The sequence below is a fragment of the Sturnus vulgaris genome, chromosome 11 (genome assembly GCF_052056855.1).
Source record: "Sturnus vulgaris isolate bStuVul1 chromosome 11, bStuVul1.hap1, whole genome shotgun sequence".
Classification (NCBI taxonomy): domain Eukaryota; kingdom Metazoa; phylum Chordata; class Aves; order Passeriformes; family Sturnidae; genus Sturnus; species Sturnus vulgaris.
Genome location: NC_142253.1, coordinates 10,954,941 through 10,968,908, shown reverse-complemented (window position 1 = coordinate 10,968,908; position 13,968 = coordinate 10,954,941). Strand labels below are relative to the sequence as shown.

The window sequence follows — 13,968 nt, the reverse complement described above, 5'->3', positions numbered from 1 at the left end:
GGAGTATTTTTTTTTCGCCGTTAATATTTTTCTTTGGGTTTTTTTTGCATGTTAGTTTTGGGGTTTTTTATTACTACCATTATTTGCATTGCTCTTGCTTCTTGATACTTTTATGTGATTTCCCCCTAGAATCTGTCAGAAATTAACTTACAGTGTGTGTTTTGCCGTGGCTACTTATTTTTCATCCTGTTTTGGCTAATTGTTTGACAAAAGTTAGCTAAGATCATGCCTATCTCCTTGTTAAAGTTTCATGTTTGGTGGAGGTAAAGTTGTCTTTGTCTAATTTCTCTTTACAGGATATAGACAAAGATTTGTGCCTTTAAAATCAGGAATTGGGCACGACAACAATGTAAAATGAAGGTATTAAAAATGCTGTTAAGTTGGCTAGTAGTGGTATAGCTGAAAATATGTCTTCTACTGTGGCAAGTCTAGGTGGGGAACAGCTTCATTTTGTTTTGTTCTGCAGCCAGACCCTCTGACCTTGGCAGGTGGAAGGGGTCAATTTTAACAGTGCTGTGAGAAGCTTTTTGGACTGAATTGCCAGTAAACTTCAAGTTAACTTTTCTTTCTTTTTCATGGGTTTGAACCTATGTCAGGGAGTGAAAATGAAGTTGAGATGGCATACATGTTTGCGGCCTTATGTGAGTGGGAGGTCTGCATGGCTGTTCTCTGTCATATGGCTTGCAACACGTCTGCCGTGCTGAGCTGGCTTAGCTAGCGTGGAGCAAGAAGAGGAAAAGATGGAATTAAAACCTGCTTAATTCCTTTCCTTCCGCTTCTGGTAAATTTGTCCCTATACAAAGGATTGACTTGTTTAGGGTTGCTCTCCACCTTTGTTTGTGTAAGATTGTCTAGTGAAGTTTTTAGGGTCAGGCAGTAGATTGGAGGTTTTGTCACTTTTTGATAGGATTTTAAAAATGTCAAGTCAACATACAAGTGCTGACCACCTGGACTGGAGGGACATTGCAGTGGGTTACTGGCAATACTTCTGTAGCATCATGGAAAGTAACAAACGGGGAGGTTCACAGTGAAATACACATCAGAAACTGACTTGGCTCATGTCTTCCCTGGTTCTGTGTTTCAGATCACTGAAGATGTGGTGAACAGAATGAAACGCTCCTCTATAAGTATAACGGACATCCAGAGGTCTCCCCGTGCATCCAATGGCACAGCTCCATCCTCACTGGCTGCAGGAGTGAAGCCCCAGCCTACAGGTACTGTCGGGGTGGTGCTGCCCCTGCAGGTTACAGAGGATGCTGGTATTTTTCAGTGCTGCCTCATTGTGAGAGGAGCTCTTTGGTTAGCTTGTATCACTTTGTGAACATTTCTAGCATTTCAGATATGCAATAAACAAGGCAGAAATATTTTGGTTTTGTTTCCGGCAGACTGCCTTGTTGTCTGCTTTACATATGCAGGGTGTGTATTATGCATGGGTGAGGGAAATACTGCTTTTTACTCAAAGCTCATAGGGAGGGATAACCTGTCTAAGCACTGCTGGCTAAGTGGATGATAAAAATTTGGTTTCTCAACTTGTCTTTCTTTTCAGGTCATTAAACTATTTGATTTCTATTGGTTCTTAAATAGGCTTTGTTGATATATATCAGCAGTGTGGATTTGTTTAAGGCATCCAGACTAAAATGAAGTTGGGGAACTAGGCCTTTGCTTTTTGGGGATTTGTTTGGTGTGAGCCTGTGTCTTTCCTGAATGTAGATTTAGCTTTATGGATGGCCTGAACTCCATCAAATAATTTAATCTTCACTTGTGGAATCCCTTATAATTACAAGGAGAGAAGGAAGTCAAGAGGAAGACTTACTAGAACTAGAGGAAGGAAGTGGAAAGTAGGTCTACAACCATGCTCATGTTTCAGTATATATAAGGGTTTGAGGAGTTAGTATCCTCACACAGAAGTTTTCTGTAGCGTGGTTTATTCAGTGTACCTGGTTGAAAATGATGCTGTTGATGTCTCTGTTTCATAAATTCAGTCTCTGTCTATCAAACTTAAATTTTCTTGACTTTTTTTTTCTCTTGATGAATAATATGAAATTCTCCTAAAATAATTTATGTTATGATGAAGAATATTTGTAGTACTATTAGTTGTCACAGATTTCTCTTCTCCTTCCTAGGAATTCAGCCACCAAAGGCAAATGACTCTGCTGCAGAGCATGAACTCTACAGGAGGTGAGGTGTGAAGTTCTTGAAAAAGACAGTAGTTTAGCTCATTTGGGAATATATGTATGTATACATATGTCTGAGTTTTACTTCAGTCTGAGCATAATGAGTGTGTTTGACAGTGGCTGAACACGAGCCAGCGTGTGCCCAGGTGGCCAAGAAGGCCAGTGGCATGCTGGCTGTATCAGCAATAGTGTGGCCAGCAGGACCAGGGCAGGGATTGTCCCCCTGTACTGGGCACTGTTGAGGCCACAGCTCCAATCCTGGGCTCAGTTTTGGGCCCCTCACTACACAAAATCATTGAGGGGCTGCAGTGTGTCCAGAGAAGGGAAACAGAGCTGGGGAAGGGGCTGGGGCACAAGGCTCCTTGGGAGTGGCTTCGGGTGTTTAGGCTGGAAAAAAGGAGGCTCAGGGGGGACCTTATGGCTCTACAACACCTGAAAGGAGATTGTAGCCAGGTGAGGGTTGGGCTCTTCTCACAGGTGTAACAAGTGACAGGACAAGAGAAAGTTGTGCCAGAGGAGGTTTAGGCTGGGTATGTGGGAAAATTTCTTCACTGAAAAGGTGGTCAGGCGTTGGAACAGGCTGCCCAAGGAAGTGGTGTAATCACCATTCCTGGAAGTATTCAAAAGGCTTGTGGATGTGGCACCTGGGGACATGGTTTAGTGGTGAACCTGGTGGCGTTGGGTTAATGGTTGGACTTGATCTTTTCCAACCTTAACAATTCTGTGATTCTATTCTCTGATTATGTTTTAATGCCTGAGAATCCCCTTTGAAGCCTTTTTCAGTTAAGGGCTGCTTCTCTTAGTGCTATTGCTGCATGCATTTTGTGTGATTTTTCTTTCCTGTGTAACAGCCAAAGAGCAGCATTGTCAGCCAGGCTGACTCCTTTTATTGTTGTATGTCCCTTGATCTTTTCCAAAGCAGTGTCTATTTCTCTGGCTAACTGCTTCCTATTTTCACTGCTTTCAGGTGATAATTAAGTACTTAATGGAGCTAAATATAACTGAAATATACATTTGTGTGGTGCTATGTCTGCTGCTGTTGCCAAAGTTGTACCTCACTGAAATTGCAGGTCATATTTAAAGTTGGGCTTTTGAATTCCTGCTGATAATGGGATTGTGAGCAGATTTTGTGTCAGATTCTGGATTTGTGTTTTGGCTCTAAGCAGGGGTACTCCATGACAAGCCATGAAGTTGCCAGAAGTCTGCTGATGACCTTCTCTCTGCTTTTGATGCTCCTACAGGTATGTGGAAGAGCAGGCACTGGTCCAGGAGGAGTTGCTTTGGCTAGCCAAAAGAGAAAGGGAAGCAGCCAGTGAGGCCAAAGCAAGGAACAGCATTACTGAGGAAAGGCAGAAAGCAGCCCAGCTGGTGAGTAACAACCCCTCCACTGTGTCCAACCTGGACAGGCTAAAATGGCTCTGCTTGAGGGGATTCATTTAATGTCACTTGTGTGATGAACTTAGAAACTTGGGTTTAGGCTGAAACGCTCCTCACCTCACTCATCACTTTACATTTGGCTCACAGTGCAGCTGCAAGCTGCACTTGCAGCATGCCACTCCATGCTTCCAAGACATGCTGTGCTGGGGACAGCTTTACAATGGCAGGGAGTATGGTGTATGTGATCCATGTCTAGCTACAGAGGGCTCTTTTGAACTGTCAAGTGTATGAAATAAATGTTTCAATATATGCATGATCACATTCTGCTGACCTGATGTATCCTGAGACTTTGCTCTGTTTTTTTCTAAAGTATAATTGTGCATGTACACAAATTAATAAAAAGTAATAGTATCTTCATTTGTTTGAGTCTTTTATAAATCTGGTAACAGAAGAACTGATATAAAACTGGTAAGTATTGTAACTTTTTGAAGAAGGTCTAGGATTGATTTTTAGGGACCAGGAAGCATAAACCCTTTTTTGGACACACCACTGATGCCCAAACCAACTTGTTCTTGCCCAGCAGGCAGACTTACTTTTGGGGACTTGTTGCTGCAGCTTTTACATTAGTCAGGCACGTTGGTGTTGTCAGGATGACCCATTGGGTTGCTGCCATGCAGTGCTGGAGGCAGAAGTACAGTGAGATGAGGCTGAGTAGAGCAAAAGGTTTGTATCAATCACTGCAGTACACTGAGATTGTCATTGGTGCTTAATATGCACATGATACTGTTTTATATTGGTTTTTTTGCATACTGCCATCCCTATAGGGTGCTGTCTGTAATCAGTCTGGAGCCTTACTGGAGCTGCCACTTTTTCCTGACCTGCAGTGGTCAGAATCTGACAGCAAGGTGGGGCCATGTTTGCCATAGTGAGATCAAACTGCCCATATTTCAACTGTGCTGTTAAAACTTTGAGAGAACTAGACCAAGAGAATTCTCCTTGCCTGGTGCATGCTGAAAGGATGGTTTAGGGAAAGGACAGACTGGAGTATGGATAGCCTTTTTTGTGGTTCTTTCATCCTACTAATCTGTAGCTTAACCAATGTATGCTTAATTTAAGTGAAGAATCCTATGAGGTTTGGGGTTTTTTTTCTATATGTTGAGTGCTAACAGGCCTGGCTTACCCAGGCAAAATGAGCAATTAGCATTTATGGTTATATTATAAGATATTTTTGGGGACTGAATAAATAAAATTTATATAAGAATGGTGACAGTGGTTCAAAGAAAAGGTCTTTATAGCTGTGGTCTATATCTGACAGTGAACTCTAGCAGCTGCTAATGGAGAGCAGGTGTATAACCTATACCCTTGCAAATTCTGTTGTTCTAGGACTTAGAGGCTTAGAAAGCAAGAGGCTGTATTTTCACTTTGGTGATTAACAGTCTTTAAGGCAATTCTCTTCTGTGAATTGGTCTGTTTGTGGTTTTGGACCCAACTGTACTTTGTCTCCATGATAAAATTTGTATATGATTGGACTGGTAAGTGTCTGAGATTGCTCTCCTAGATAGATATAGCTTGTGAATGGCTGCTGTGTTGCAGGAAATTTCCTCTTGGCAGATTGTATCCTGAGGTGTTGGATCATTGCTGAGCTTCAGAGCCGTGATGTCTGAGGCAGGTGACTGTTGCTCCTCAGCAAAAGACATCTGGGTCAGCAGGTGCAGTATTAACTCTCTTTTTCACTAGAAAGAGAATATTCTCTTTATGAATGCAATTAACTGGTTTCTGTGAGAGCAAGGGGAAGAAGTTGGTGGATTTGTTGTCCAATCTAAAGATGTGACTTTGCTCAAAGTAGAGCCCTGCCTTCCTGCAATGAGGTGGAGGGTAATCCTGAAGAAATGTGGCTAGTAGAGTCATGCAATATTTGTGAAATGCAAAGAGGACACCTCGAAAATGAGTTGGGACCTGACTGCTCACATACAAAAGCTGTTCTATTATCTGAATTAGCTTTTAAGCCTGTAGTGTTGCATACCCAGATGTTATGTTCTTGATGCTCTGTAAAAATGTGATTAGGGTCCCCTTGTGATAAATAGTGACTGTGGTGTGTTAGCCCAGAATGTGGTACAGGAATGAGAAACTGTTAAATTTCATTACTCTTTAACTATATCTTGATCAGTCATAAATTTAGGATCCTTAAAAAATGGGATAATCTAGTCCTTGCAAAGATGAGGGCAGAGCTATTGTTTGTCACCTTCTAGATGTCATGCTAAACAGGAACTGTTTTGGCCAGACTTAAATTATGGGGATCCCTATCAGACTTGCTTTATCTCAGCTACAATTTCCTTTTGGGCATGGTTTCCTTGTTGTGTTGACTCAATCCTACTCAAGCCATGTCTGTCCTTTATTTTCTAGTATTATCCTCCTTTTTATGAATCGGGGTTGAGTGTTTTTGCTCTTCTGTTTTTTAGCCCCAGCAAATGGGGAAAATACTGGATATGAGCTGCTCGTCCATGTCTTGTGTCAATCTTCTCTTTCAGGTAGAAAATAGTAGTGGAACTCAAGGTACCTAGTGGTAATCCAGGTGCAGATAGCAATGGAAATGGTCTGCTTACATTTATAAGGGAGAAACTTCCAGGCTTGTTTTTGTTGTTGTTGTGACCTATAAGGGAAGTGAGATTAAAAGTGGGGCAACTCCCATGAGAGAAATAATGCATAATTTGCTTCTTAAGCAACACTTAATTTGGTAAAAACTGAAAACCATGCCACATATAATTAGAAAGTTTTATCAATTTTTTTAATATTTACATTAAGATCTTGAGCTGCCCTGTGCCCTTAACATATCAATAGTTAAGTGATTAGTTGCCCTTTCTTGTACTGTTGTCTGTAGCAGTGCTGGATCATTCTCCTGTAACCATACCACTTGTACAAATCCAAGTACCATAGCTGTATTTTGAAGTGATTTCATTGTGATTGTGCTGAACGTTACTTTCATTTAATCTGTTCTTTATGGCTTTTGCTCACTGACTTTTATTATTGGAAATATTGCTCTAAGCACTTCAGTGTTATTATATAGTGCACACAAAGAGAGGGTGGACTAGAATTAACCTTTGATATGGAACTTGCTGTCAGCTTCTGGGGCCAGTTACTTGATTGTTTATGGGGCAGAGTGCAGATTAAAACTTACCGTTATTTTATAGTGGTTTGTATGTTTTGTTTTGCTAATTTTTTTTTCTCCTTGAAGTGTACTGGTTTCAAAAGAGATTTAGAGTTAAGTACCTGGGTCCTGTTCTACATTTTTGTCTTGATCTTTCATTTTCTTTTAATGACTTTGAAGAAGGTACTTAGCTTCTAGATACCTTAGGTTTTGAGTAAAACTCTTTACAGCTTTAGTTGAAGAAGCAAAACAGCTCTTTAAGTAATAATGTAGCATTCACTTTTCTCTTTGAGTGAATATAGCTTCTTGATTAACCTTGGGGACTGGCTCAAATGGAAGTAGTCTGCTAAGCTGCTGTAGAAGAACTCTGCCTAATTTGTCTTAGAGATGTTTTGTTTGTTCGTGCAACACTGCAGGATCATGGTGCTGAGTGGACTCTTTGAATAATTTAATGCTGTGGGTACTTGCAACACAACAAGGATTATACATGCAGTATTTCAGAGCAAGGCCTAGGGTGTTTAACTAATGCTGGTGCCATGCCATAAGTCTCATGTGAAATACCCAAGAATTAACACAGCTATCTTTAAATCCTTTTCTATTTCTAGCATGAGGAACTTGCAAAGTTGTCAGTCAAGATATTTAATTGCTTGACTATGCTGAGAATAGTCTCACTATTCCTCTATGTGAGAAGTCTTTCCTTTTTCATTTCCAATTAATCAAAATGTCTTCTTCTCAGTTCTTTCAGGTTTATTTTTTTTCTCCTTCCTACCAGTAAAGGAAACTTTGCAAACAAAGCTGCTCCTTTTCCTCCTTTTTGCTTTTGTAGTCTCTGAAGGTTGAGCAGCATGTGCAGCATATGCATCAGGAGCCTCTTGGAGCCAGTGACTCTCTGCCTGATGGTTTCCACTGAAACCTTTAAGACAAATCAATGTGGAATGGGAATGGATAAAAGCAGAAGCTGGGGGGGAATAAACGCGATTAAGCGAAGACATCTCATTACTACTCTAGAAAGGGAGGATTATAACTTATAAAATAGAAGGATCTCATTTAGAGGCCATGTGCACTTGTGTTATCAGAAACACAGGGAGAGAAAATAGAATAAATGAAATTAATACTTTGAAAAGAAGCATTACCCGGATTTGAGCATTGAACTAATATGATTTGTGCAAAGCCCTGAAGTTCTTATCTCCCAATTTAATACCCCAAGGAAAATGGCTTTGTCAGAGTTATTGACCAAAAGTTGTCTTTCTTCTCACTTTGAAAGAATGAGTTCAGAAATGGGGTGATGGGAGGACGGACTTTGCACTATGACCAGCTGTTTCAGGCAAGACTGATGGGCACTGGTTGCTGCATGAAAACAGACTGGGCAGAGAATTTGTAATTGCTGGAAAGTTTATCCAGCTGTCCATGATGGATGACTTGCTACTCCCAGTGTTTCTGATCATGCCTGCTAACTGGCTTGCTGGATGGCAACCTTTACTTTCTGGTGGTTCCAGCATTGGACTAGCGTGGCTCAAATGGGTGTGAAAGGAAATACAAGGATATGGGTTTGTTTCAGGGTGCTCCAGTAGCTGATTAAAAGTGGCCATAGGCTGTTGAATTCTTTCAGATGATTTCTTGCTCAGATATAATCTCTTTGTTTTTCAGAGCCTCTCATCTCCTCCTCTTGATTCAGGAAAGATGGTATGAAGGAAGAATGCGTGACTGGGAATGCCTTAGATCAAGCAGTGGGTTTTGATAAGTGTCACTTTGTGAATGTGGCATTCTGGACTCTTGGGCTATGCTGTGGCATACTTTGGATACTTTCACCCTTGATTCAGTGTATCTTGGGCTATTGACATTTTAACTGGTATGGTTTTTTTTCTCCATTTCAAAGAACGTGGAGGTAAAACTGCTTAAAATTGCTGAAAACAGCATAAACAGCCAGTTCATAGATTGGTACAATGGAGGAGAATTTTGGTGTTAGGGAGTGATCAGATATTTTCTTTTTCACTTTGTAGGGATGGAGGAATGATCCAATCAGTGTATTTGTGGAAAGTCTCCTTTATATTTCTGGCAATTGATGAAGCTCTAAGTGAATCTTGTGGGGTTTTTTTTGCTGTGAATTGCCCACTGTTGTTGATCAGTGCCAGCTGTAGATGCAGCTGAGCTGGCACTGAAGATTGTTTGAGAAACTGTGCTGAACATGATTTAGTTTGTTAAGGCTTTCATTTACTTTGTGATAAGCTGGGGATCAGCTTCATCCTGGCTGATTAGCCATAGGTAAGCATTCCTAGATTAACTGGGGTTTTGCTGTGTGTAATCTCCTACCATTGTGACAAGCTGTAGTGACCGGATGAGGCCCAGCAGTGGCGTGGTGTTTGTTGGCACTGTGACAGCATGGAGCCAGCAGTGAAGTGACACTGCTGGTTTCGAGGTCAGGTCTCTATTGTCAAAACTTGTCCTCTTTTTTTCCTCCCTGTTTGAGTTGATATAATGAAAGGTATTTTCTCCATGAGCTTTGCATTATGGTTTGGAAACTGCTCACCTCAGGGACAGTTTATTTGGTCCTGCTGGCTATATAGCTAAAACATAGCACACTGAGCTGAACTTTTTCCTTTCTAAAGTTGTAAACCTGTGTGTAGAAAACATTGCTAACACATGAGATTTGGTGTTTCCTGGCTTTTTATTTTCTGTAAATACTTCTTGATTGAGGTTTTTTATGGGTGAGGCAGAAAATATAAATTGAAATCTGAAAGTATGGAGGCTTTAAATAATAGTGAAAAACGAGGAAAAAGCTCATTCAGTTTGATTTTTCATTGATGTTGCAGTTGTTAGTGACAGGTATCTATATGTGTTTATATACTTTTTTTTTTAGATTATTTTTAATGTTTTCTTTAGAAAATAAGCAGTTCATTCAGTTATTAGAATCTTCATTCCTACGTACAGTGTGGGTGACACCAGTTGTGGGGGCAGCACCTCCTCATGAACATAGTTTGTTGTGGTTTGGCTCTTTGCAGAATATTCACAGGCTGTATGTCAAACACCCAGACTTGCCCTCAGTGCCTGTAGAACCAGGTAGGGTCCTAACTGGGTTAGAAAGAGTGGCAGTGTCTTGGACTGGAAGCTGCAATGCAGTTGTTTTTGATTGCACTCACTAATTGACAGCTAATTCTTTCACTAATTGAATAAAGCTGCCTTTTAAATATGTTCATACAAATCGAAAGATCTATTTTTGGGTTTGAGATTTAATGTTTTATTACCAAATGTTGCAAACTATTCACAGGGGAATTTAAATAGCTTCAGTCTTTGTGCCTTGTATCCCACTCATTCTTGCTATGTGAGCTTGAGACACTCTTCCAGACTTTCTCCTGAAGAAAATATATTGGTATGTGGAGACTTTAAATTTAGTGGTCTGTTATTCTAAAGTCTCAGGCCAGAACATTGTAGACTTTTCCCTGCAATTGGGCTCCTCTTTGTCTGCTACCCTCTACTATAAAAGTAGGTATATTTCTCCAGTGGAAGAATTACTTAGTGAAACCATTAAAATATTAAACATTTAAGGGATCCCTATAGAAAGTAATCTTGAAGTATTAAATTATGGACATGGGAAAGGTTTGCATTAAATTTAAGCTTGGCATGGTGAGGATCTGTCTACATGTCTTCTACCTCTAGCAAGCTAATAACTTCTGTTCTCTGGAGGATCAGTGGGGCCTATATTTAACTAAAGCAATTTTGGAGAACTTGCACTACAATAAAGGCAGAAAGTAAAAACAGCCAATGCAAAAAAGAACCTCCTCTTCTCTGGAGGGAAGGAGAAGGTGTTACCTGGCTAAGGATAAGATTCTACCTGTGTACTGCTTATTTTCCTGCTACTGCTGCTCTGATTTTTCAGACTTTTATAGCATTTTTTAACAACTTCCAATTTCTGCAGCTAGTCTTTTATCTCCTGACTGAAGGTTAATTTGTGTTTGGAGTGTTTTTGCAAATTTCAGCATCTGATGGTCGTTTGAGCGTCTCATTTTTGTAGTCCCTTGAGCTAAGAAACCTTATCACAAGGTTGGCCTTTTTAAAAATCCAACAGCTGCAACAAATTGAAGTTGTCTGTGGTGCTGCCCGCTTCCCCTGTCTTGCCTTCAATTTTCCATGCTCCTATTTCACACTTTTTTTTTTTTTGTCTACCAACTTTACATACTCTACAGAAACTTCTTCAAGATTCCTTTGTTCTAACTTAGGGTTACTGTAAAGCCATTTCATCATTTAAGAAGTAAAAGATAAGATTAGCCTTCGTTTTCCCCTATGTAGAACTACAAAATATCTAATTCATAAAGAAATAGGAGAATAACATCTTGATATTTTTCCGTGCAAAACTAGTACTGAGTCTTCTTATTCTACTGTCAGACTACTGTGGAGTAGTAGAATTCTGCTCTAATTTACAGTTCATTGAGAGAGGCATAAGCAGCACAAGACAGGCTCAAAGGCCATTCTCTATCTTAATTGTTCATGGATCACCACCCCCTCCATGCACTGTGATGTCCCAGTCGGAATCACTACATTCCACCCCTTCATCCACATACAGTTTACTTTTCTCAAGCATAGGTAAGTTACAGATTAGATTAGCAAACTGTTCAGCTAATGGGAAGATTGCTGATGGGCTGGAATGTATCTGTGTGATAGCACCTGTCAGTGCACAGCACAAACGGCATGGCTATTCCAGTGGGCTCCCATACAGCAGCTGCTCATGGTCACACATGGGCTTCTCAAGCTGCAGGAGCCAGGCCCAGCAGAGCAGCTGTGTCCCCTCAAATACAGTGTCTTCCACAAATCCCAGAACAAATGGCTTTGTTGGTTGATACTAGTAGATCAAACTGAGTCTAAATGGTATGGTCTGAGTAATCAAAATAAGTACTTATGTAACTTTTTCCTCACCTTTAAGAAAAGTCAAAGTGAGCTGATACAAAACCTAAGTTTTACTGAGATTTTTTTTCTCATTTATTCCTCTGCAACAGTTGAGCATCCTCTAACCCACCCCAATTTGCTGATGTTTATTTTAATTCTTGCTTGCTTCCTTCTTTCTCTCCATCTTTTTACTTCCCAGAGCTGCAGGACGGTTTGCTCCTGCTGCCTCTCCTCGTTGTTGGTGTTATCAGGCACGTGTGCAGCGGCTGAGATTGCAAATGCCGCTGTTCTCCGGGATTCTAAGCATCAGACAATGTTTTACACGGCGTCCCATTCTCTAGCTGGCTGGTTGGACATGATGTTGGTACCTTATCTTCACGCTGACACACACTGGACATTAATAGAAATACATTGCTGAGGCACATGTGTGGAATTTCAAGCAGCCTTTCTAGCTGTGCTTTAGATAGTCTATTGTGTGCTTAACCTCTTGGAAGAGGTTTTGATGAGAAATGCCTGATGTTAACTCTTGGGTAGCTGGGTGGACTCTCTGAGTTCCTTGTTATAGTCAGCATAATATCCTCCTAATTGAATGCTGCTTATCTGTTTTGGAGTTTCAGCAGGTTTAAACCCATCTTTCTATGACCAATATTTCTCCTTCCTAATGCAGATTTTTAGGGAAGAAATAGCTGTGTTTTGCACATGAGGATGAGGTAGGAAATGTGTTGCTGCAGGAAATGAGTTGCCAATACCCTTGTGTAGCTTTGTCTAAAGTCTGTCCCTGTATTATTTTTGGCTCTCTGATTGCTATACATCAACTAAAAAAATGACCTGAATGCAGCTGCTTCTATTTTCCAGGAATTCTTTCTGCTTTTGGAGCACATCAGAATTTTTATTGTTTCCTTTGTACTGTATCTGTGTACTTTCTCTGCTTGTTTGCTATGACCATCTGCAATTATCTATATTATTTATGAGTGCTGAGTAAAACATGATGGAAAATAGCTTCTTAAAAGGGACTGTGCTAAGGGAAAGGAAATGAGCTGATGACTTTGATTTTTAGACAATGAAAATAGAACACCTGCAAGCTTGTGAGAAAGGGAAGGAATTAGAGTTAGTTGTATTTCTTTTTCCTGTCTGTGCAGTACATAGGGGGTTTAGGGCCCTTTTAGCCTTGAAGACTTTGTGATAATGGGCAGACTTGAAGGATGGTACAGTAGGAATCGAGTAAAAATTGATCAAACAGACCAAGCAGGGCTATGTATAATTACTGTCTAAAAGAAAAAAAGCTTAAAAAAAGTTTAATATTTACTTGAATAGAACATTAGACTAGGGATACATTTGTTAAATAACCGTTACTCTTCCAATTAGGACTGAGAGCTTGCCATTTACATTCACTGCATCTTCACCTAATGCTTTTGCTGTGGAAAAAGTGGTTCACTGTCTAGTAGATAATTTCAAGCACCTTTATTTTTTTCAAAGATACAGGTTCATGTCTCTTCTTTTCTCTCCATCCTCTGAGCAGAATGGATTTGTTCCTTGGTTCATCTTGCTGTAGCTGTAATTGGCACTGTCAAGCTGAGACTCTGGCTGCCCCCTCGGCTTCTGAACTTCCAATACACAAAAGGTTCCTTACAAAAGCGGTTCCCTTACCAGCTGAAGACCTGAGTAGTCACTCATTTTTGTATTTTCATATGGTTTTCTCTCCTAGTTTAACAACTAAATGTGGAAAAAGGGAGATTGGAAATAAAGATGTGTTGAAAAATGCCAAACCCTCAAAAACTACAAACCACACAAAGCAGCACCCTGAAAAAAGACCCAAATCAGAAAAACTCCCCCCAAAGCAACAGCAGTAACAACAATCACTATATCAGCTGAAAATAAGCTTGCATGTTTCTTAATTTTCCTAATTTTTTCAGTGTATAAGATTTTTGTTTCAAGTGCAAAACTCAAAAAAGCGTGAGAGCTTTAACCTGCAAAGCCAGCTACAATTTTAAAGATAATGAACATCAGTCCAGCCTGTAGTTTTCTGTCATTTAAAAAGTTGTCTTCCCATCTGCTGTGCTGTTTCCTGTTCAAGACTCAGCATTTTGCAGTGTAATTTTTCAGAGCTTTGTGTTACTGAAGGTTATCATGGAGTTCTGTTAAAAGGCTGCTTGCCTGTGATTTCCTATTAAACAGTGATCTGCAAAAAGAGGTGGTTCCATGGTCAAGTAAGATTTTGATACTGTTCCTTTCCTGGGAACGGAAGTGGGATGCATCAACACCCTTTCTTTCCCATCTGATGGCTGTTCAGAAGCTGCCTCTCAGGTCACTGCCCTTGTTCCAAATCATGCTAGATGTCTAAATACAACCTTGAAGCTGTTGCCAACTACTTACATTTTCTTTTTCTAGGACTAG

General features: G+C 40.3%; 1 protein-coding gene across 6 annotated transcripts in view; it reads left to right on the top strand.

The window, feature by feature from the left end:
- Positions 1-13,968, top strand: part of CHCHD6 (coiled-coil-helix-coiled-coil-helix domain containing 6) — a 109,020-nt gene that overhangs the window by 766 nt on the left and 94,286 nt on the right. For 4 of the 6 annotated variants that reach the window (XR_015806050.1, XR_015806049.1, XM_014871957.2 and 1 more), the window contains exons 2-4: positions 1,085-1,214; positions 2,124-2,178; positions 3,416-3,542. Coding sequence is in view for 3 of the 6 variants with exons in the window: in XM_014871957.2 (XP_014727443.1) it covers positions 1,085-1,214; positions 2,124-2,178; positions 3,416-3,542 (312 nt within the window). In the remaining 3 variants the exon portion in view is untranslated. Of the gene's footprint in view, positions 1-1,084; positions 1,215-2,123; positions 2,179-3,415; positions 3,543-8,343; positions 8,380-13,968 lie in introns of all 6 variants that reach the window. The other 2 variants (XR_015806048.1, XM_088171443.1) reach the window with 1 other exon arrangement.